Genomic DNA, 23,691 nt, shown 5'->3' on the forward strand with positions numbered 1-23,691 from the left:
GCGTGCATCAGTTTTACCCTTCCTCACCTGTATCAGCTCCTGTTGTCCGGTTGGGCTGTGTTTGCCTGCAGCGGAGGCAGGTGTGCAAAACTCCGAGTCAGTGTGTAACACACACGTTCAGCGTTGTGGATAAAATATCTCATTATGAGCTTGTTTGACATGGCTGACAGTCTGGATGGAGAGGAAGCAGAGTGTGACTGTCGGTGCCACCAAAAACATGCAGCTACAACAAAGGAACCTAGGTGGGATGTTTTTGTGTACATTCCAGTCACCGTTGACTGGTCCAGGCTGCATTTCTGCCTCCTCCCAGTAACCCCTGGATAACCTTTGTCACGCCACATGACAAAGGAGTGGAGCTTTAATCTTAAAAGATTGTGTGTTGCACAGCTGACACGAGTCGATTCTTGTCTGTCAGAGGTCTACAGATATCACAACGTAAACACCACAGACACGCTGGAGCATATACATCATAGCAGCAGATTTCAGTCCTATTCATGACAAAAATATGAACTATTTATATTAATTTTGCTCCCAGGAATGATGATATTAATCCTGCACATACCCTTGAATGTTTTACACCGTGTGATCTAGGTTTCACACAGAGCAAGAGCTTCATTATTATCTGGCCTTCTTGGCGCCCTTCGTCAGATGTTGTGAGTCTCTGTGGTGTATGAGGAGCGCTGCTGACGGCTGCAGGAGGGAAGGGCCTCCTTCACCCACGTTGCTGAAGTGGTCTGAGACGGATGGAGCTCCCCAGTGTTGTCAGAGTGGTTGTCATTCACTAATACGGATGACAGGCTTGTCCTCGTCCGCCTCCAGGAAGTCAGGGGGGCATCCCGGGACAGAGCTCCCCTGATCACTTTATCCAGGCTCTTCCTGTCAACGGCTGAGACCACGCTGGGACAGAACACCGCCCCATAAGAGGTGGCACCAGAGTGTCATGAAAAGTCTCCAGGAGTGCCCCCTGCCCCCTCAAAGACCTCAGTCTCCTGCCCCCTCATTGTGAACTGCAGCAGCTCATCTGCTCACTGCTGCAGGAACCTGAAAGTGTGGCAGTGCACGTGGAAGCAGCGGAAGCACAAATACATAAATCATGCCTCCCTGGCACGCGTATGTGGACGGCCGATGGCTCTCTGAGCTTTAAGGTTAACTTGTGCTGAAACAGCACTTTCCATCCCCTACATGAGTGGCATTGTTTGATGGGTTGGTAAAGAACACTTTCTTTTTTTTAATTAAATAAACAGCTTAGCTGCTCTGATCATTTTGCACACACACTTACTGTACGTATGTGTAATATATATTGTGTGTGCATGTGTGTGTGTGTGCGTTTGTGACATGAATTGCAAACTTGTTTTGACTCTTTGATGTTATACGAGCGCCTCCATCCCCACCGGCTTATTTCCACCCTGATATGCCAGTTTCCGCGTGTGTGTGTGTGGTGTGTGTGTGTGTGTGTGTTTGCTGCAGCTACTGATGGCTCTCCTTCCTGCCACACAGTGATGAAAGGATAAAGCTTGTTTATACTCTGAAGTGTTTTTTATACTGTATGTGTGATGGGAGAGTGAGGTCAGCTGGACTGCATGTGCCTCTGTGAGGAATCCCACAATCTGGCCCCTATTAGCAGCATCACACAATCTGTCTTTCCAGTCTAAATTCCCCAGGTTTTTCCACCAGAAATTACATTTGGTGTTCCAGAAGTACTCCCTCCTCTGGGGTCTAAATATTGATATCTTAATAAATACAAACACTTTTGTGGAGAAAAGTATGTTAACACCATTTGGACCAGAATCGATTTCCTCTTTTATTTCAAATCATTAATTTAACGGATAAAATTGCTGAAGAAGTAAAACTCCTTTTTTCCCCCTTGAAGTATTAGTTTATTCAGTGCCATTCTCTTGTTGTTCCTATTGTAAATCTGCAAGTCTGAAATAATCCCAGGGGAAATCAGCTGACATAAACAGTTCATTGAGAAGATAATGTTTGTTTCCTACAGACTTTCCAGGTATTATGTGGGGCGCTTCCTTGCTTTAAAGCTGGCCACTCTGTACTTCTGAGCTCACCTCTTGGGGTTTTTAATTAATTAAAATAAAACTTTTTAATGAGCCCAAAAGTGGTACAAAGTTTCTCAGCCTGTAGGGGAACATTTAATCCTTCAGCTGTTAATCATCACATGCCCACTTTTGTTGTAATGGACATTTATTATTTGTCCTACACCTGGTGTGACTGGGCGTGCATATCTGAGTTTTCAACTGCTTCGTTGACAAGTGCTAGCAGCACTACGGTGTTGATAGCATGTTCAAAGCATTATTTCCATGCTTTCTATATGTTGTCTGGTCAGGTCAGGTCTATATAGCGATCCATACACCTATAGCTGCTCACTGTGTACCCTTCCATTTGTAAGGATGTGCTGCAATGCATCGGTGTTTACACTTCCCCTCACTAATCGGGATTGGTCAGGTATCCTCTGACAGCAGTCTACCATCGCCATGGCCCAGAAGCCCCATGGTAACATCTGTGACCGTGGGGATTAGCGAGAACTTCCTCATTGTCTCACAGGGATTGGCTGTTATCTTGGTCCTCCCTGGAGCCTCTGCTCCTGCAGCTACTGAGGAGGGGCTCCCTGTCCACTCACGACTGAGGCTTGCACCTTAAGAGTAAAGCAAAATCCTTATTATTTCATGTAGATTCTAGATTCTTTTTCAGTTCATATATGCCTGGCCTGTGCCTAATCTTGATCTCTTGAGTTCTGCCACAAACTGACGATGCACCGTGATGTTACTAATTCTACTGCACTTGGAGTTTTAGTCAAAAATCAGACAGAGTGGATCCTTTCCCCTCTTTGACCATGTTGCTGACAGCTGCTCACTAGACCAATATCACAGATGATCTTCTGTAATTCTGGAATGTTTAATTTTCACGGTAAATGCCATCCATTAACAGACCAATGTCAACAGATTAAAACTATATATTTAATGGTTGTAAATTTCCCGTCTGATTTCAAGTGGATTTCCCCTCAGACGGAGATCTGCATATGTGTGGGTGCACAGCAATGTGTGAATATGTGTGTGAACTTGGTTGTTTGTGGCGAGGGCTGTGTATCCACGCTGCGTGTGACGGTGTGCATCCACGCTGTGTGTGTCAGTGTGTATCCACGCTGTGTGTGTCAGTGTGTATCCACGCTGCGTGTGTCAGTGTGTGCATGTGTGTGTAAATGTGTATTGCCTGGCTGTGTATGGCTTTGTCAGGCCATATGGAGTGCTGTCTGGGGAGTGTACTACCCACTTAGCTCTGCTGTTGGCTCTGGTGTTCACTCCATCTGTTCCTCCTCTCTCCTCTTTGTCCCACCCTTTCTATTTCTCACTTTTCTTTTTATCTTTTGTTCTACCTTTTTTCCCATCCCACTTTACTTCTTTTAGATTGGCCTACATGTCGATTTTTTTCCCCTTTGCCACTTCAGCCAGTTTCAAACAAAATGTATTGGCCAAGTAATGGGAGATTTTATATCACTGCCTAATTTATAGAATCAAATATACGAATACACATCAAATTTAGGACAAACCCGCTGAAACATTATGACAAAATCTTTAGCAGTAAGTTGAGAAGCAGCAAACAGATGGTTAGCTCAAACATGTTTATGCTCCTTTGATTATTTTGCATTTTGTTTGGTGAAGATTGGACTCCTGTTACTGAATATATTAATTTCCTATCAAAAAATACCCAATTATTGCCAATTATGATCACACGAGAAGCTGTAGCGTCGATATTTTAGGTGGCAAAGACGGACATTGAAGCAGCTCTTCACTTCCATCGCTCACAGAAGTCTTTAATTAGACTACACTGAATTTTATGTTGAATTATTGATAGGATATTTTATTTAAACTGGTATCAACAGTAGCAAATAAGGCATCATGCTTGTAGTAACAAATCCTTTATCATCATTTAGGCCCATTGCGATAAATTATGATAGGATTATAAACACTCAGCTGAGAAGAATTCTCATGGAAAACTCTGATCTTGCTGTCTTTACATGCTGTCTTCTTAGATTGAAAATCTATAATACATTTGAATAAAATACACATTTTCTCCCGTGAAATTCGGCACGTCATAGCTGGCTCATAGTCCACGTGTGGGCTGCTTGTAAATTTCCATATGCAACAAATAGGTGGTTTAAATGAATTGGTTGAATGTTTAACAGAGACAGGCTGAAACTCTGAGGCAGGAAGAGTCGCTCAAATGTTCATGACTGTTCAGACAGTGTGTTCAATTCTTCAGGGGGTGTCATTGTTGAGTCATGTTGGATAAAAATAAACGTGCAAAGAGCTGCATGTTTCCTGTCTGTCACCTCTTTAATAGATAAAAGCCAGTTGTGTTATTGCTCAATCCCTTCCAAGGAACTACACGAAAAGGAGATAATGATGTGATTGAAAATGTTCTGGAGGAATTTTATCATTTATTTTGCAAGGAAATTAGTTATTTATGATGTATTTATGAATTTAAGCCTGTGCTTCTGCTTTAAGCAGAGCGCAACACAGTTTTTGTCAGGGGCACTTGTAAAGCTTTTGAAACACGTTTGTGGATTAGTGGATTTGCTAGTTTTGTTCTGTTTTCACTTTTTCGGGGTGTTAATTCACTTTTTCTGGAGTAATTAAGACAGGGAAGATCAAAGAATATATAACAAAATGCAGTAAAAGTGAAAGGTGAGCCAGAAAAGAGAGCAGAACAGTTGAATTCTATTGTGTATAAAGTCAAACTTTTCTTAGGAATCAACACTTTTTGTTTTCCTGAGTAAAAAAAATGTTTTTTTGGATTGAAACGTACAGTTATAAAACATTAAATTCACCAGCAAAAAACTATTCAATTAAAAAAAAAGGGTGCGTTTAAAGAAGATGGTTTTGGGAGAGCGCAGCCAAACAACGCAGCATGGTGACGGAAATGAAGGAGGGAAGGGACGGAGGACAGACAACAGAGCCTGGCATATCCTGAGAGAGCTGGAGAGACTGTCCGTGTCCCTGCCTGCCATATGGTGAGCAGGCAGGCTGCAGAACAGGACAGAAGAATGGAGACGTGAACACAGAAACATCACAAAAATCTGATCGCACACACACACACACACACACACACACACACACACACACACACGCACACGCACACACACACACACACACACACACACACACACACACACAGACAGACACACACACACACACACCATGAACTGATATTTGTTTTAGATGAACTGCATGTTAATACCGCCACTACTGTAGTAGCTGAAAGAGTTAACTCCCTCTAAACTTAATTATATACTGAACTGTAATTCAAGGCTTTAACTAAATACATATTCATTTTTAGCATTTGCAAATTTGAGGATTTGTTTTCTGAATGAATAGTGTCATCATTTGGTTACAAAAGGCCATAGAAATCCTTAAAGTCACAGACATACTCTTCATTTACTCCTTAAATTTACATGAATACAATGTATGCAATCTGTACTTGAAGCTCCACGGAGCTGTTTCCACCATCCACAGATTCCTATTGGATGGCAGATGTGATAAAAGCTTTTCTGCTAATAATCAGGCTTTAAAGTGAGTGTAGGTGGATCTCCATGGCATGCAAATGCATCCCCCCTCTATATGAAGGCGTGCATGCACACACGCAGCATTTTTAACTCTGGTGTGCATTTTCCTTCCATTCAATTTCACAAATTGCATGAAAGGAAAAAAACTTTATTAATATTCTTCTATTATTGGATGCTGAATGAGTTCCAATCAATTTTGCAGATGATTCCGTCGCAGTAAGTGCAATGTGTGTCCAGAGACTCGATTAGTCTCCAGGAGTGGGAAGAGGTAAAAAGATGGACGTATTTGAAAACCATAAAAAACGTCAAGACCGAGCAGAACAGAAAAAATGGATACAACGGTCCTCAAAAACAAGAATTGATTGGACTAATAAACGGGGACGGCCGGCGAGAGCGGCAATGTTTAATTTCTAAATGGCTATGAGGTGATTTTCTTTTGACACCGACTCAGTGGTCGTGGATTCATATCTGCCTGCATTCTGAATATCGATCCAGGAACTGGAGGTCTGACTCATACTTGGCCACAGAGGCCTGAGGCACTGCGGGAGTCTGAACTGGCTCCCGGGCCCAAACTGATGCCACCCTTCATTATGGAAGCCTCAGGAGTGCCGAAGGCAGTGCCAGTGTGGCTTTCCAACCCTAATGACTCCGCTAAAGGACTATTTTATGTGCTTTATTTTTGGATTCATCCACTGAGCATGAAGCAGCGGGGATGGAGGTTCTTAGGTGTTTTAATGGACGTTTAAACTTTTTTCAGTGATTTGGGCCATTCAATTTAATAAATTCTGGACCCTTTAGTCCCATCTATTAAAAAAAGAATCTTCTATAATAGAGATATAAGATGAACTGGTCGCTCCTCCTTTTCAATGCAAAAGATTCCTCCATTCTTATGCCCAGCATGGGTAACAATGCACAACTAATTGTTTATGAGTTCCCCTTATTATGACTCTTGTTTTGTGGTTGTAAAAAGATACAGTGTAGTCTTAAAAAGAAAAACTTGTTTTTACACTTTCTATCTTGGAACAAATCAGTGCTAGTAAAAATGAGAAAGTTTGTTTTTCTCATCCTTGTTGCAGTCAGTTCCATCCATTGTACTCTCTCGCTTCACTTCGCCCCGTGTGTGTGTGTGTGTGTGTAATTTGCTTGTTCACACAGCACAGCTTCATTATGATCAGTCATAGCTGACAGAATTGATGTTGATTCTCATGATTTTTGTAGAAAACCCTCGTTACGCCTACAGTTTTCCCCTATTTGTCTGTTTAATAAAAAGCAATTTCACACAAGTGAAATAAATTCAAAAATCCTTACCTATTTTTGCAAAGTAAATCACTACTATTTATTTACAGTATTTTTCTGCAAATTCGGCACTGACACTTTGTGTTTAGGTGTTCCATCAGTTATTACACGAGAGTAAATGCCTTTATTTCGAAAGGAATGCAACATTGATTCACTGCACATAAATGTGATCACTCATATGAGTCCCACAGGGTGTCGGGGTTAGCATTGTCAGGGGTCACCACAGACCCAGTGTGAGCTGTGGAACAGGAAGTAAATCCTGTAGTGCCGCAGCAGCGGGTGACCTCAGTGCAGCCTTTGGCGCGTGTGTATGTGTGTGTGAGCAGGTGTTAACGTTTGCTAGGACGGGTTTGTGGTTCACCAAATGGGTCCCCGGAGCCTTTCTGTGTGGGTGTCTTCAGTCAGTCCTGTTACACATTGAGGAGGCAACGCTACTCTGACTATTAAACAAATGCCACTGGACTTTCCTCTGTGGGGCGTCGTAGCTTTTTAACACCCAGGTTTATGGGGGAGGAGACTGTATCTCTGAGTCCCGCTCTGTAAGTACAACACACACAGCATGCAGCCGCAGAGAATGTCAATTAATTTATGTTGCTTTATGAGCGTCAAATGACAGCGGTGATTGAATCTGCGTTGTTAAATGGCAGTTTGATACGGCTGAACAGGCTCATCTCAATATTTTTCCCCCCACCTCATAAATCAAAGCTTGTTTTTTCATTGCTGAGTGAGGTGTGGAGGCTAAATTAGCACGTTGGTTGTGAGCTGAACTGCCACCAGAGCTGTCAAAGCAAAGTTTCTCTGTAGAGCCTGGAAAATTCCTCTGTCAACTATTTGACCCATCTGATTGTGACATGTTTATTTCGTGTTTTGTGGTTTAGAAAAATATATTTGCTGTAATATTTGGTGCGTGTGTGTGAGAAATATGAGATGTCACCAGTGAAGTTATTATACCAGCCTGGCCTGGTTTTAACTGGTTTTAACCAACTGCCCTCATGATTATTTTCTGGATTGTTTGGCTCTGTGTCCGTGTTTGAATCACAAATAATTGGGCTGTACGGTGGGAATATTTAAGCCCCGCTGCCATAAAACCTGCCCTCTCCTCAACCCACCGTCTCTCCTCCTCGTTCCTCTGAATCTCCATCTCTGTTACGCCTTCCATAAAACCCATTCTCTTCCTTTTCTCATATCGATTGGAGGAGTTTTTGGAGTCGTCGAATCGGTCCGGAAACAATAGCAGGCACAAAAACATTCGTTGACAGGACGGTAAAATAAAGTGGACTCGTCCGTCTCTCACTTTCTGGTGCCTGTTCTGAATATACGCTGACCCTTCAAAGCTGTTATATTTCTGTTTCATCCAGAGGTGTCCAGCAGCAGTTGTCCAGCTACAGGGAGACGGTGATCCGGCAAGCCACGGTGACGGCGAGCTCGGCCGCTCACCGGGACGACGCCCCGACCTGCGGCATCTGCCGCAAGACCAAATTTGCGGACGGCTGCGGGAATCTGTGTTCGTACTGCCAGACCAAGTTCTGTGCCCGCTGTGGGGGCCGAGTCTCCCTGAGATCGAACACGGTAAGTTGTGACGGGTCATCGGCGTTGTATGCTGTTATATGAATATGCTGCTGCTGCTTTTAATTGTTTCACACATTTTTACATCCTGATTTAAGAGAGATGTGGTAAATATCCCCACAGAGCCCATAAAGTAGCGTAGCGCTGTATATCCAGTCAGACAGGGCTCAGGTGTCTGGACTCAGATGGAGGTGATGAGCCGTGTGTGTCTTTTCGAAGCCCTGCGTGCTGTATCTGGGCTCAGCGTGTGTTTCTACTTGTGAACGTGATCTATGCCTCTGTGTGTGATGACCTAGGCAGGAGCTGGTAAAGGTTAATTGGGCATTAGAGTGAGCTGTGGACAAAGGGGGTGGTCTCCCACTCCATCTTGATCTCTCAGGGGTTCCGAGGTGCCCTATACCGGCACAGCAGGGGGTGCCTTCGTGGGTGCGCGTGTGGGGACTCCAGTCTTCTTCCAAGTGACAATGCTCTCCCACTTTCTTTGACATCAGCATGGCATTTAATTAGACTCCCCCCCACCACCACCATCCACACACACACACACACAGACACAGACACACACACACACACACACACACACACACACACACACACACAAACAAATTAATTAGGGCCTGACATGGTGGTTAGTTCAGCTGTGGGGTCCTGGTGCATCAAGCTGGGGGCAGTTTGGTGAGAAAAAGCCCTTTAAAGCGGAGGCAGAATTTTTGTCACACTGTTAGAGCCCATTATCAGTATTTATGCCAACACTGGCTAAATGTACTCAATAGAAAATAACCTTAAATGTGTCCTGTTTGTGAATTAAGCTGCAGTTTTTACCTACTCTTTCTACAGGTCTGTTAGCTATTAGCTTGCCTTGCACAACCACGCTGCAGTCACAATATTACACAAATGTTGCTGTTAAATTATGTCTTACATTACATTATTAGATAATTATTCCATTGAAGTCAGACTTTAGGATAATCATCCTTCCTGACCTTTCTTTTTTTATTTTTTTTTCTACATTTTTCTATTTGACACTGCTGACTGCAGGAGGACAAAGTGGTAAGTACTGCATTCCCTTGTTATTTTATTCTGTATGTATTTTGTAATGTAATGTGTTACCATGGTGATATATGACTGCAGATGAACAAGCGTGATCTCCCACTATATCATATGCTGTGTATTACTCATTGAGAGACTTGTATTTTTGTCCTGTGGATTAGTTGAACAAGTTAAATGGGATTAGCAACTCCACCATTAAAGAAACTTTTCTGTAGCACACACCTCGGAAGCTTGCTCTGCCTTGGCCACCTTTTCTCAGGGCGTTTGCCAAAGAGAACTTTGATGCAGGGCCGAACTCAAGCGCGACAGAATGCTTTGGAGTTCTGTACAGTCGTCCGAGTCCCTTGCTAACACTTGGTATGACAATCATCCCCCCCTTTCCAAGTTTTAGCAGATTGGAGGTCTTATATATCTTTAGCAGTGTAAATCTGGACAACAGATCGGGTTTGAAGTTCTGTTTGATATGGATTCAGTTACTTGGGGGTGGATTAATCCAGCATGGCACAACAATCAAAACATTTTCTACGCTGATTTTAGATTTTATTTCAAAATCGAGTGTGTTAGAAATGACGCGTTCACTTACTTTAAAACACAGCCCACAGATATAACAGCCCTACCTAACGGACTTAAACTGCCAGGAGGAGACCAGTAGAAGATGGTCAGAGATAATGAGATAAGCAGGTGCAACCCTTAGTGAGGCTGACAACAGGACACAGGTGATACACCTTGGTACTCCCAGCAGAGGGATGGAAACAAAAGAAAACATAGTTGAAGGTGAAAAACACCCTAAATATACCTGCATTTAACCATTGAGGTTCTTGTCTATGTTAAGATAGAATATGACAGGTCTCATATTTAGTTTTTATAATGTGTATTCATTTTAATATTGCAGCAAATGTACAAAGAAACATCCAAAGTAAATTAGAAATATTGAGTCTGTGGTGAATGTGCTCCATTCTGATGTGCTAATGATAGTAAGGGCTCATTATCTGCCATGGTTGTGGCAGCATGTGTGTGTTATGTTGCGAGTGTGTGCATGTGTATCTATGTTTTCTTTTAACTAAAAGTTAAATAATTCTGAAGCCTTGATTCCATCTCTCTCAAAAGTTCTCTCTCCATTTCACACACACACACGCACACACACACACACACACACCACACACACACACACACACACACACGCACACACACACACACACACACACACACACACCACACACACACACACACACACACATGCACTCATGCACACACTAGACAAAGACAAGCTGTTTCCTCCCATCCCCAGTTGGTTAATTAATTTGATATTAGTCTTAATACATTAATGATATTTCTGTAAATTTATTTTGGTGAAAAAACCTGTGATGGACAGTCTCTTACACTCATTCCAAGCATTGGAAAGTGCTCTTGTTTTTCTTCTCTGAGGGTGTAAATGCTTAAAGCACAACACTGATGGATGAAAGAGCAACTGCCGTGAAACCTGACACAATTACCACTGAGGCAAGTGCTGTGGCTGAAAAAGTTAGTCTTGCCCCTGAAGAAGAATGACCTGTCAAATAAAGGCAAAAACACCTGAAAAAAAATCTAATCTTACTACGTGTCTGTGACTTGTGGAAATGTACATCTATTGATCTGAGCCTTCAAGGAATTATGGCTTTGAGCTGCTTTGTGTCGCGCTGCGGTGCTGCAGAAAATGTGGGCGATGTGTCATCTGCCGTTAACGCCACAGCGCCTCATGATTACTATTGATCGCCGGTCTAGCTAGCTGTCTTCACGTCGATCTCTCATTGACTGGTCTTAAGGGGGCCGTCCCCCGCTCAAGGCAACAGGTCTACACACAAACGTGTTTGTCAGCACACGTGTAGCAACACATAAGCAGGACTTCTGTGTCTTTGAGACTTTTAGAATTTAAATATCAGTAATCACAGATGTTTTCCATTGGAATTCTCAGATGTTTTCCCTTCAACTCCCATGATTAGTGCAAGGATGTACTTTTAAAGTTTATTCAGATGGAAGATGTTTTAAGAAAGATTCATGGACATCCTTAAGAGGTGGAGCTAATGGAGGTAAAGTTGGGGAGTTGGAAACCCTTGAGGACCATTCTGGTACCACCTGGAGTGAGAATACAGGAGCAGAACTAACACAAAGTGATGTTTATTATCATTATTATGAGAAGACAACAGAAAACAATGATCTAAAACCTGGGTATGTTATTCACTCCATCCTGGGTGGCTTGAGTCTTTTTCAAGAAAAAAATCCCTTGAAACAACAGAGAAATATTAAAGAAAGTTGTTGCTAAAGCTGGCAGGAGAATCAAAAGCTAAATAATAAACAGATGAAGCAGCAGAATTACTTTTAAATTTGTCCAAAATTTGAGCCTGTGTTTCCTGCCACGTTGACAGGACACACGCATTAATCCAACTTTCAAACTGATTTAACCTTTGTGTGTGTGTGTGAGGTGAAGATGTGTGTTGGGGCTATTGTGCGGTGAGCCTGCTCATGACTGTACGACTGTTCCACGTGTTCCTGCAGAAACACAACTTTCACGTGTGTGTGTGTGTATTTTGCTGCTGGTGCTGTGCTTAGCTGATATAGTACCTCATTAGCTGCTGTCGACACTAATCTCCTTTGTGGCGGTCTTTCATCCTTAGCACAGGATTTATTGACGCCCTCAGTTACAGTAGTCGCCTCACATGCTCCTGAGGTCATACGTCATTCTGTCATTGGCTGGATCTACTTCCTGATCCTGCTGCCGCCTGTTCTCCTCCCCTCTTTAATTGTAGAAAATAAAGGAGGCTTTTCTCAACATTTAGACAAAAGCAGCTAAATGTTACAAAGGTGAAGCAGGAAATTTGCAGCTGTAGCATTGCATGTGTTAATATCACATGGATCTTTCAGCAGTAGAAGTTTTGGCCCTAAACTAAAACTCTGAAGAAACACTTTTCTATAGCTGCATTGACTGCATTGGTTTTTTTATGCACTGCACAAGGTTCACTCCAGTTTCCATGTTGACAAGTTAGATTGTGACAGAGGTTTTTTTTTATAAAATTGACACTCGGGAGAAAAAACTCTGCAGTCCCCACATATGATGCTAATCCATTAATTTGTTGGAATGCACAACTCATTTACATTTATTCATGAAGAATGAATCTAAATTTTCATGTTTGGCTCTGCTTCTATGTTCTACTACCTTGGAATTCCCTCCTCACACAGCTCCAGTTTATAAGGAAATACTAAGATTCAGCCTTTCCTTAACCTCCTGCTTCACTGGCTACACACACTGCTGCTACACAAAGAACATATTCTGTACGGCCACTTCTCAGCTCAAATGGCCAGGATTTCACCTCTGGATTATTCATTGTCCTACTCAATCGCACACAAATCCAAAGCTCCCAAATGCACCATGTACACATGAGCAGTGATGCAGATGTGGTCACACACTTCAGCTCCTCGACGTACACAAAGAGACACAAATACAGATGGACACACACGCCTGCAAATGCAGCAGGATGCAAAACAAACACACACTAGGGTTTGGTGTCCTAGTTTCTATTCTCTCTCTCTCCCCTTCTCTGTGTCTCTCGGGGGTCTCGCTGTGGTCATATGACACACTGCTGCTGTAGCTGCCGTTTTATTTTATGCATGTGGGGATGCGTCTCTGCTCGTGTGCATACTGTATGTATGATTGTATGTCTGTTCATGTATGACAATGTGTATATGCATATTTTTGTATGTATCACTGCTCTTTGCCTGGATATCATTCCTTCCTCCTCGGTGTTGTGCTGTTCTCCCATCAGAGTGTGTGATCTAATATAGGGATTATTATGGGATAAGTAATTCTCTTATAAAATAAGGGCTTCCTGCTCTGCATCTCCACAACGCTCGCAAATTTTTTTCTGCAGCGTTGACACGCACAAGCGCCGTCTCCACTCCTGCAATGAGCGAAACGTGCTGAACGGGGAGCACAAATCGAGGAGTGTTGGCTTGGATGAAACCTTCCGCAGAAAAAAGACGGACTTCTTTAAATCAAGCTGCCGATTTTAGCTACGAACTTTTAATGCCATTTCTTCTTATTAATAACTATTAATAAGGAAAAGTTGGCCTATTTATGATAATTAAGAATGTTAGAACATTGAGTTCAATTTATAATTTATTTAACATTTTACATTTATTTTTCAGATAAAATGAATAGTGAAAGAAAGTTAACCGTGAGCATAACAATGGACTAGAAGTTGTCTATGTGTTGTTGTGTTTTGTTGTCCATCTTTTGATCAAATATTGCTCTAGTAAATACTAAGAACCATATTTACAAGCTGCAGGATGCAGAGTGTAAATTGACTCAGCAGTCTGGATCATTAAACCATCATTCAGAGTGATCTTTTTATGATTAGATTTTTTTTCAACAGTATGCTGTAAAAATGCACAGTATTCATTATACAATAATCTTTCAAGTCCTATACAACTACAAAACCGCTTGGTCTCGGTGCTGCCTTCTGAATGTAGCGTATGGGCATGTCTAGTGGTACTGCAGCATCCATCTGGCAACCGTCCACCTCGACGGTCTGACTGTAGAGAATCACAGATTGGTGGACGTTTCATTCCCAAATGAGGCGGTGTTTTGCTTTGCCTTCTTTGTTGTGTGTGTATCTGTGTATGTTGGAGCACACATGTTTTTCCCCTCTCCCTGGTGGTGCTGGGGTGGCAGGATAAATATAGATGCGTTGGTGTAAAGCTGTTTTCTCCTCAGCTTTTGTAGCTTTAATCAAAAGCAATCTGGAGGAGTGAGAAATGGAAGAGAGAAGAAGAGCGTGAGGAGGAGGAGAGGAAGGGTAAGAGGATGATGGGGTGGTGGAGGTCAGGTTTAGCCGATGCCAGAGTTTTTATTTTAGTGCTCTTTTAAGAGTCATTAGGGAGAATTCAGGAGTAATGAGAACCCTGGTGGCAGGAGGAGAGGGGCCAACTCTTCTCACCCTTCTTTGCAACCCATCCTCTGACTGTCTCTTTATGTCCTGCCTAAACTCACTTCCACAGTCATCTAGGCTTCCTTGTTCTGGCTCTGATAGCAACACGGGACCATGACTGCAGCTGCATCCACACAGCATACCCTTGGGGATGCCCAAGTCTATTCTCGGCTGTAACTTGTGTCCCTCATCGATATGAGCTGACAGCTATGCTGACGATACGTGTATGCAGAAAACGGGCATCAGAGTCGTCATATCTGTTGCGGTCTGCCGCCCGAATTAACCCATACGATACATCTGAACCACCAGATAGTGAAGATTACCTGTACTACTCAGGTGAATCTCCTCCAGCTATTCTTCAAAATTCCACCTGTTTTTATAGGAATGCATCATTCATTTATGTAAGACTGAGTAAATTTGGAGATGATCAATTACACAAGTAGTAGTAGTGAAGTAGTTTATTTCATTTTGAAAATGTATTTGAAAACTATATTTTATGTTTTTTTGTTATCCAGCTTAAAAGGTTACTGACATACTGAAAAAAGTTTGGGCATTATATTTACTTTTATCGTGGTTCTAAGATAGTCGTAGTCGAAAATGTGAAAAAATTGTGCAGTGTGTGCAGTGCAGTGAGTGTAGCGTACATTCTCTGGTCGTGTGTCAACAAACATGACACACGACAGCCGATGTTATCTCGACAGCGGGCTTCTTTCATTACCCATTTGGCATTCTGTATTTCATTTGAAGGTCAGAAGCGGCTTACAGAGAAAGCCAAGCTGCTCCTTGCTACTGCTGCCATGGTGATCTTAAAACGCTTCCATTAAAAAAAAAACCCTTTATTTCAGGACTACTCATTGGCATCTGTTCAAGAAAGTGAGTTGAGCCATTTCCTGTCTGACAGAAGTCAGGACTCACAGTCATGGCTGCCAGACTAGAGTGCAGTGATGGTTTTAACTGTCGTTCCTGTGGGAAACATTAGCTTTAAATGTCTGTAACAATTATTCTCTCTAAAATCATGAATAGATATGTCGATTTTCATAACTGTAATCTCTCCTCCTGCCCCAGGTGATATGGGTATGTAATAACTGTCGAAAGCAGCAGGAGATCCTGACCAAACCGGGTGACTGGTTCACCGGTCCTGCAGGGAAACCTCCTGGCCTTGGTTCAGCCGTTAGCGAGCCATCCGTGTGCCAAGTTCCCGGAGACAAAAAGCTCCGTTCTCGCTCCCAAGCGCCCTCGACGACAGCATTGCAAGACCCCAGCCAGCCTGGAATGGTACCCGGCACTGATACCCGGTCACGTAGCGAGCCACCACGAGACATGTGAGCTGAACATTTGACTTGCGGTGACAAACCATTGCTTCCTTAATCACTCAACATTTTCTCTGTATCCTATTTTGATTACTTCATCAGGACTAGAGGCGGTGGAGGAGCAGGTCGTGGAGAGTCCAGGCCCGGTCAGCCTAGACTGCAGACCCAGGTGTCCATGGATCGGGACCTCCGAGGGGAGTCCAGGGAGAGGAGGGAAAGCCGGCGGTTGACAAAGGGACGTTCTCTAGAGCACGATCCTGTTGGAACGGGAGGTGGAGTGAGACGGACAGAAGAGAGGGGCTACCACCACATGGACCACAGCAGTGTCCCTCCTCGTGAAGTAGGGCCGGTCCCTCCTGGAGGCAGGGGCTACCCTGTGGCCGTGCAGGGTCGTGGCATGGGTGTAGCAGGGGAGAGTGGGAATGGTGTACGCCCTGGTCAGAGGACACTGGGTGGGGTTGTCGGGCCACATGAACACTCATTTGCTCAAAAAGCTCCTCCTCCTGAACTCAGAGAGCCTTCTGCTTCAGGCCCAGGTTCAGCCTCCGGCCAAGGGCCTGTAGTGAAACGGACCAAACGGGAAAAGGCTGAGAGCATGCTTCGCAATGACTCACTAAGCTCTGATCAGTCAGAATCTCTGCGCCCACCACCACCGAGGCCCTACAAGTCAAAGCGAGGGCTGGGGGTAGGAGGGAAGAGGCAAACCAGCGTCAGTAGTTCAGAGGAGGAGGGAGGAACAACACCCGAGTACAGCAGCTGTGAGGACGCCGAGATCGATAGTGTCAGCGAGAGAGGTGAGAAAAGAAAAACACCACTGTGTCTTCATAAATAAACTTTGGCTAAATTCAGCCAGGGAGGGTAGGAAACATTGGTATTTATTTACACTCACCTGAGTTATAGTGTGGCTGATTGACACAACATGACATCACATGATCTTTTTCTATAAATGTTTTAAATGATGCATTACAGCTGAACAAATGTTACTGACCGCTCATAACTCCCCTGGGAGGCCCTGTACTACCACTATCAGGGCTCAAAAGATCCATCAATGGCCGCCTGATGTTTGGTTCTGGACATGTGTCTAACACACCTGTTGTACCAGAGGAGTCTGATCCACATCAGCACCTGGATTCCAAATTTAAAAGCCACAGATGTTCGGTTCATTTATTTAAGTCTTAAGGCATCATCATGGCATGTGGATGCTTAAGGATCTGGGTTAAGTTCCTCAGAAAGTTTGTGGTGTAGCATCGGCTGTCTTCAACCTCACATGTCCATTGTTACCTGGGTAAAATGGGGTCTTTGTATGTTCAGAAAGTAAAACACACCGACATCTGGACGAATAGATGGACTCTTTGCACTTAGAACATATTGGGTTTCAAAACATTCCCACTAATCTGCAGAACGTACATTCTGACAGTACCATATTATCTGTCATCTGGTTGTATATCTTTACACGTTAACTTCTCCAGCTCATGCAGTGGATCTCAGCTGACAGTCTGATAATGACTGTGTGAGAACCCTCGTGTATTTCCCATGTGTCATTTTACATTGTTTTCAGCTCAACCCTGAGGGAGAAACTTTCCCAAACCAAGTGTACATGTGTGCATCGTAGCGAGTCTGCGATGGGGGCAGTTTGACCCCACTTGATCCCGGCGTTGACCCTGGGTGGCATCACATGACCAACTATGTCCCTAAGCCTGAGAACACACCACTGTTCACACTGTAACCTTGTCAAATTCAAGCTGGGCTATATCACTCCACCACTAGACCCTTGCTAGTCACTTAGACCACTATGATTCAATCTGCACTAGAACAACAAAAGGTTAATAAAAATAAACTGGCTAAAGACTTGAGGTAATACCACCCACTAGGAGAGAAGCAATATTGTCCTAATTTGTTTTCCAATACCATTTGTTTTTCTCATGCCTCTGGGATAGAGGCAAAAATATCTGAGGAGTTTCAAATCCTATTTAATAGTTATTTTGGGTGGAATGTTACATTCCACACATCCGATAAACTTAGACCTCTGAATAAAGTCATGACTTGCTGTATGATATTTTTTTTTTTGCATGACATGAGAGTTTTCAAAAGCAACAGCCAACCCATAAACCTCTACTCAGAGCCATGCACAAAAAAGCAAGTTACCAGGGTAACCAAAGGTGTCATTATCGCCGAAGAAAAGTGACAAACTCAGATTCTTTCGTGAAGTCTGTAGCAACCACCTCCTCAGAAAAGCCGCCCTTCTTTTATTCTGGAACATCCGATTTATTTTTGCGCACTTTTCTTCAAACAGTGGATTATTTTTAGGGTGTCTTTGCATGATCACAAAGCTGACGAAAGAGAATTGGGTGGTTGCCAACATTCTTGACTTTAATTGCTCGTTTGATTCATTGTGTGATTTGATTAATCGAAAAAGGTCACAATAATCTTTATTTTCTTCTGTATAACTTTTCAGTACTATCAGTCTTTACAGATACCAGTGCAAAGCTTTATTTTAAGACACTAATGCTTATTTGTAATACTTTTATTATCAACACATCACGTCTTAACTGTGAGCTCAAGTAAGTCAGATCTGCTATTCTGACATGAACCATAGCGGAGGTTTGAGATTGTGCAGTAAGTCCAGGTTCTAAACACACCAGGGTGCTGCTTCCTTTTTTAGCTCTAGACCAAGACTAGGCCAGCTCACAAATGTGCTTACTGGCAGCACAGGAGCAATCAGGCATGTAAACCATTGTTAAGGTTGGAGAAAACATGCACGGAAATGTCATTTTACGAGAGGTCCTGCTCCCAACGAACCAGGTACAAATGAGGCAAAATAGTAGACTTGTAAGTCTTATGTAAAGCACATGTGTCACTCACACACACACACACACACACACACACACACACACCACACACACACACACTCACACACACACACACACACACACACACACACACACACACACACACACACACATACACACACACACACACACACACAGTGGTGGCAATAATCCCGTTTGTACTGATCTGACTGAAATGATGAAACAGAGAACCCTGTTGTCTGTGGCCAGACCGTTTGTTCAAAGATTACATAATGTCACTATAAGCTGTCACAACTCATTAACCTCATAGCCTCCTGGCTCCTAGGAATGCTTGGCTCTGTTTTACTCTGTGTCATAACAGTGTCGTTGAAGGGTCCTGCACACATTCTAATACCACCCCCCAGCCTGTGTGTACAGATGAAGCAGTTTCTGGAGTAAATCAAGGGATGGAGTGAAACACTGAAAATATGTTTTGTAATTGTCTAAAATGTCCTACAGAGCACCCAGAATAGACCCTAAACCAGCATCAGCCATTTCTTATATGGAAACTCACATTAGCAGGTTTAGCAGATATTATCATCTGAAGAGGACCGACTGAGTAGGAAGGATTGAACAATGTCTACATTATTTAAAACAGTGAAAGAGCTTCTGCGTCCTCAGCGGTTCAGCAGACTATTTTCAGTCTGTGGTGATAAATTTCTAATTTTAGCAGAGGCCCAGATATTCAGTAAACTGTCCACTGTAAACAAATACCTTCTGAAGTGTCCCCAAATTTGGCCTAGCTGTGTGTGAGAGGACTCAGGCTGGTATGTGCTGTGTATACAATTTCCTCTATAAGTGTGTGTGTGTCTGTGCGTGTGGGTGTGGGTGCTTGTGTGGGAGAGAGAGAATCTATGAAGGGAATATGAAGATGGTCATAGTCTCTTCTTCCTCTCGTATCTAAGCTATTCTCTTTTCTCTTCCAGGCGACTGGGAGTGCTACCCACATGACCCCACTGTATGGCATGTAAGTCCGTGGTTTTTATATGAAAATTGGTAAATGTGTTCCGGGTTCCGCATGGATGATTTTAGTGGCAGACCAAAGTGGGTGCAGATCGCTCCAGTACGGTTTCCAGTACAGATGACAGGCGTGTCAGTAAGGATAGTACGATGTGTACTGGAGTGAAGTGGGCTCATTGCTCACTGCTTCTGCTTACAGAACAGAGAGACAAGAACTTAGAGACAAGAGCTCGCTCCAAACTTACTTTATGTGAAAGGTCCTCTTGCATGCTAGAAATCTTTAACAGGAAACGACCCACTGCAGTAGATGTGAGAGTCAGAAGTGTTCACAGGCTCAACACGACTCCGTATTAATGACTGCAGGTTAAAAACTGATTCATTTTATGGGTATTTATGTGGTATTAAGCAATCTGTTGTTACTATTGAGCCCTTGTCATTATATAAAGAACAGGAAATGAATCAATTGAAGGTTAAAGAGAGACACTGCTGTGATTTACATTACTAGTTTCACAGACATAAAAATCGGACTTATTCTAGAATTGTGAATAATTCTCCACTGAAATACGTGCGTTGTGCGTCATAGCACCCGGGGACATGGCAGCCGTCAAAGGAGGGAGATCATTTGATTGGACGAATCACTCTCAGCAAGAGAAGCGCCGCCATGCCAAAAGAAGCTGGAGCCATGCTGGGGTTAAAGGTCAGGCAGCGAGAAATTACTTTGTGTTCCCCGTTTTCCAACCCTGATGTGGCAGATTAGACACCGATCTTACCCTCTGTGTTTAGGTTGTGGGAGGCAGAATCACAGAGTCAGGGAGATTAGGTGCCTTCATCACTAAAGTCAAGAAGGGAAGCCTGGCAGATGTGGTGGGACATCTCAGAGCTGGTAGGCAAAGAAATCTAACGTCAGATATATTTGGCAGGTTTTCTCAAGAATGTGAATTTAAATCAGGGTTAAAACCCAGACTGATAGATAAAATAAATATTTTGAGGAAAGCGCAAACACAAAACTTCATCTTCTTCCAGGAGATGAAGTTTTACAGTGGAACGGGAAACTGTTACCCGGAGCGACCATGAAGGAAGTTTACGATATCATCCTGGAGTCTCAAGCTGAACCTCAAGTGGAGCTGGTGGTCTCCAGACCGATTGGGTAAGTCAGGCATGAAACGGTGTTTCAACGGTCCTTCAGTTACATTTTTGGTGTCGACTCAGACTGTGACTCAGAATTGGCTGACCTCAGATCAGAGTTGGGGACATCCATTTGTATTCCAACCATTATGATATGGATCCATTCTAAATATTAAAAGCAGCCAGCCACGGAACCTGCTGCAGGGATTTGCCAAGTTTTTTTTTTTTTTTTTTCTTATTTTTATGTGAGGATATTTCCACAATCTTTACTTTTAAAAAAGTAACTTTTATGTCGATGTAGGTTAAAATGATGGTCGGGTTGATTAGTATTTTCCTCTATTTTGAAATATTGCTTATGGAATCATTTAAGAGACAGTAGTTCATTACTGCAAACAAATATAAAATATACTTTTTATTTAAATTAATTAATATTTCCTCAGCCTTTATTGTAGTTTTTATTATAAAAAAGTTGAATGTATCAATTTCTCTCCAAACACTTGCGAAGGGTGTATAGAAAATATCAGTAAGTAACCTGACAATTTGATAAGCGTAGTCTCATGTTAATTTAAACAATTTTATGTTTTGCTTGCAGCATTTTGCATCTTTGAATGAAATAGCATCATATCGGTGCAAAGGTGATCTGCTTTCAACAAAATTGCCATTTCTGTCACCGATAATTAAACTTAAGTCACTTGAAAAGATGCAAAATGGCCACTGGGGATGTTCCATCTTTAGAGCATCGCTTTTGCAAGGTTCTGAAACTGCAGCAAGTGGATTTTTTATCTTTTTGATTTCCAGCAAGGTTGATATGCAGGTTAAAATCATTTTTAAGCTGCTGAAGGGTTTGGTGGTTTTCTTTTTTCTTTTTGCAAATCTTTCTTTTGGAATTTTAGTTATTGGGGCATGTTTAAGCAATATTTATTACACTTACACTTTATTTTTGCAATGGGCTTGAAACAACATTGGGTTGCTGTCACACGTCTCAGCTTCAGACTGAATGAAAAGGATAATTATAGTGGAATTTAAAATTTTAAAGCTCTGTTAAGTGTGACAGCAGAACCTGTGTTCTTTACCTTTCCCATTGGGCCCCTCAATTGGGACTTACTTACTGAACCAGTAAGTCTGCAATGCCCACGGCATAAGGTTACCCCTTCAGATGACCTTTGGCTCTTTGCTGCGCCATGTTTTTGTTTTTTTTTAAATCATAGGACTTTTTAATCTCAGACATGATTTCAGTGCTGCTTCCTCCAACTATAGTAAAGTTTCAGTTCTATGCATGTGTGCCTGTACACCAAGAAATCTATGGCTGTTGCTGAACTAGGACTAAAATGATCTCTTTGTTTTTAGTGATATCCCAAGAATCCCCGACACGTCCCACCCTCCGTTAGAATCTAGTAGGTATTTCCTGTAGGATCTTTGGTCTTTATCCTTTTTGTATATCTGATTTATTTGTTTTATTGTATTTGCCATTTTACACTGGTTATTCAAGATGGACCAAAGTTATGAATAGATTTTCTCTCATTTTCATTTTGTTTCGTCTCTTCTGAAACCAACTCGGTGTCCTCTTTGCAAATCCATTCTTTTCCTTTTGTAGCAGGTTCCAGTTCTTTTGAGTCCCAGAAGATGGACCGACCGACTGTAAATGTGCTGTCTCCTTCCAGCCCAGGGAAGCTCCAGAATGCTCTGCAGCTAATGCCGGGGCGACTCTCGGTGAGCGTGCGCACGCTGAGCAGGTCCTGATGTCTTCCAGCGAAGGTGCACTGGAAAATGTTTTGCGTTGTGTTTGTGATTTTGTCCACACAGGTGAAGCTGTGGTATGACAAAGTTGGCCACCAGCTAACCGTCAACGTGCTTCAGGCTGTAGAGCTCCCTCTGCGGCCTGACGGACGGCCCAGAAGCGCTTATGTCAAAATATACTTCCTCCCCGACCGCAGGTACAGCAGCAACGTGTTCCTAGGGTGATTCACTAAGGAAAGTCCAGAGGATTCCTCATGAAACCATGTGACCTTTTCACATACGCAGCGACAAGAGCAAACGGAGGACGAAAACAGTGAAGAAGACCTGCGAGCCCAAATGGAACCAGACGTTTGTCTACACTCACGTCCATCGCAGGGATTTCCGCAACCACATGCTGGAGCTGACTGTATGGGACCAACCCAGGTCACCAGAGGAAGACAGCATCTTCATGGGAGAGGTACCTCATGATCCACTTTTTTTAATCTATTTGGGGTTTCTTCTTAAAGGGGATTCACTTTTATTTTTTTTGAACATGTTGGACACTCAAATCCACAATTAAGTTATATCATCGGCTCAGGCTCCCAGAATTCCTCTTGATCTGACAAACAAAGCAGACTTGTGGATCTAAACGATGCACAGCCTCTGCAAGGAGAGCCTGCAGTCGGTATCCGTCATGTCCTCATCTGCAACGATCACATACACACACTGACAGGACACGAGACAAAGCAGGACAGGACACATAAAGCTAAACACACACACACACACACCTATTACTCATGACTGGAATCTCGATCTGTCACACTGTTTACTGGCAATAAGTTCTCCTGTTTTACTCTCTGCGTTTGATGGACGGGTGGAAATGTTCATTCGTCTGCATTTCCTTTGCTGGACTAGAATGAGAACTTGGGAAGAACATGGAATACGTTGAATATCAATTACAGCAGGGCCGCAGATTTGTGCTGAAATGTGCTGAAGTAGCAAAATCGTGTCCAAGAAGGATCTATTCCACTCAAGTTAAAACGAGCTCCTTCCTTTACTTCTTTCTACAGATTGCTTTTTAAGGTGGGGACACACAGAGCTCTTTTCTCTTAATTTCTGCAAAAGAATGATCCAAATCAGTGGATTTACCTGCAACAATAACAGACTTTGACCTGGTTTTACCTGATTTCTATACTGTAATTCCATTTCAATATTTGGAGTAAGGACAGTTCAGAAGGTTGAAAATGATCTGTCAAAAATGTAATCATTAAATAAAACCAACTCATGCC

General features: G+C 42.8%; 1 protein-coding gene across 19 annotated transcripts in view; it reads left to right on the top strand.

The window, feature by feature from the left end:
* The window catches only part of LOC130534318 (regulating synaptic membrane exocytosis protein 1-like), a 42,631-nt gene that overhangs the window by 5,445 nt on the left and 13,495 nt on the right, over positions 1–23,691 (top strand). For 15 of the 19 annotated variants that reach the window (XM_057048349.1, XM_057048355.1, XM_057048362.1 and 12 more), the window contains 13 exons: positions 8,230–8,440; positions 9,470–9,481; positions 15,508–15,764; positions 15,855–16,546; positions 19,528–19,568; positions 20,145–20,258; positions 20,345–20,444; positions 20,585–20,708; positions 21,192–21,209; positions 22,034–22,080; positions 22,281–22,396; positions 22,490–22,620; positions 22,709–22,880. In XM_057048349.1, the coding sequence (XP_056904329.1) occupies positions 8,230–8,440; positions 9,470–9,481; positions 15,508–15,764; positions 15,855–16,546; positions 19,528–19,568; positions 20,145–20,258; positions 20,345–20,444; positions 20,585–20,708; positions 21,192–21,209; positions 22,034–22,080; positions 22,281–22,396; positions 22,490–22,620; positions 22,709–22,880 (2,035 nt within the window). The remainder of the gene's footprint in view (positions 1–8,229; positions 8,441–9,469; positions 9,482–15,507; positions 15,765–15,854; positions 16,547–19,527; positions 19,569–20,144; positions 20,259–20,344; positions 20,445–20,584; positions 20,709–21,191; positions 21,210–22,033; positions 22,081–22,280; positions 22,397–22,489; positions 22,621–22,708; positions 22,881–23,691) is intronic. The other 4 variants (XM_057048351.1, XM_057048354.1, XM_057048352.1 and 1 more) reach the window with 4 other exon arrangements.

This window comes from Takifugu flavidus, chromosome 11 (genome assembly GCF_003711565.1).
Source record: "Takifugu flavidus isolate HTHZ2018 chromosome 11, ASM371156v2, whole genome shotgun sequence".
In the NCBI taxonomy this organism is placed as follows: Eukaryota; Metazoa; Chordata; class Actinopteri; order Tetraodontiformes; family Tetraodontidae; genus Takifugu; species Takifugu flavidus.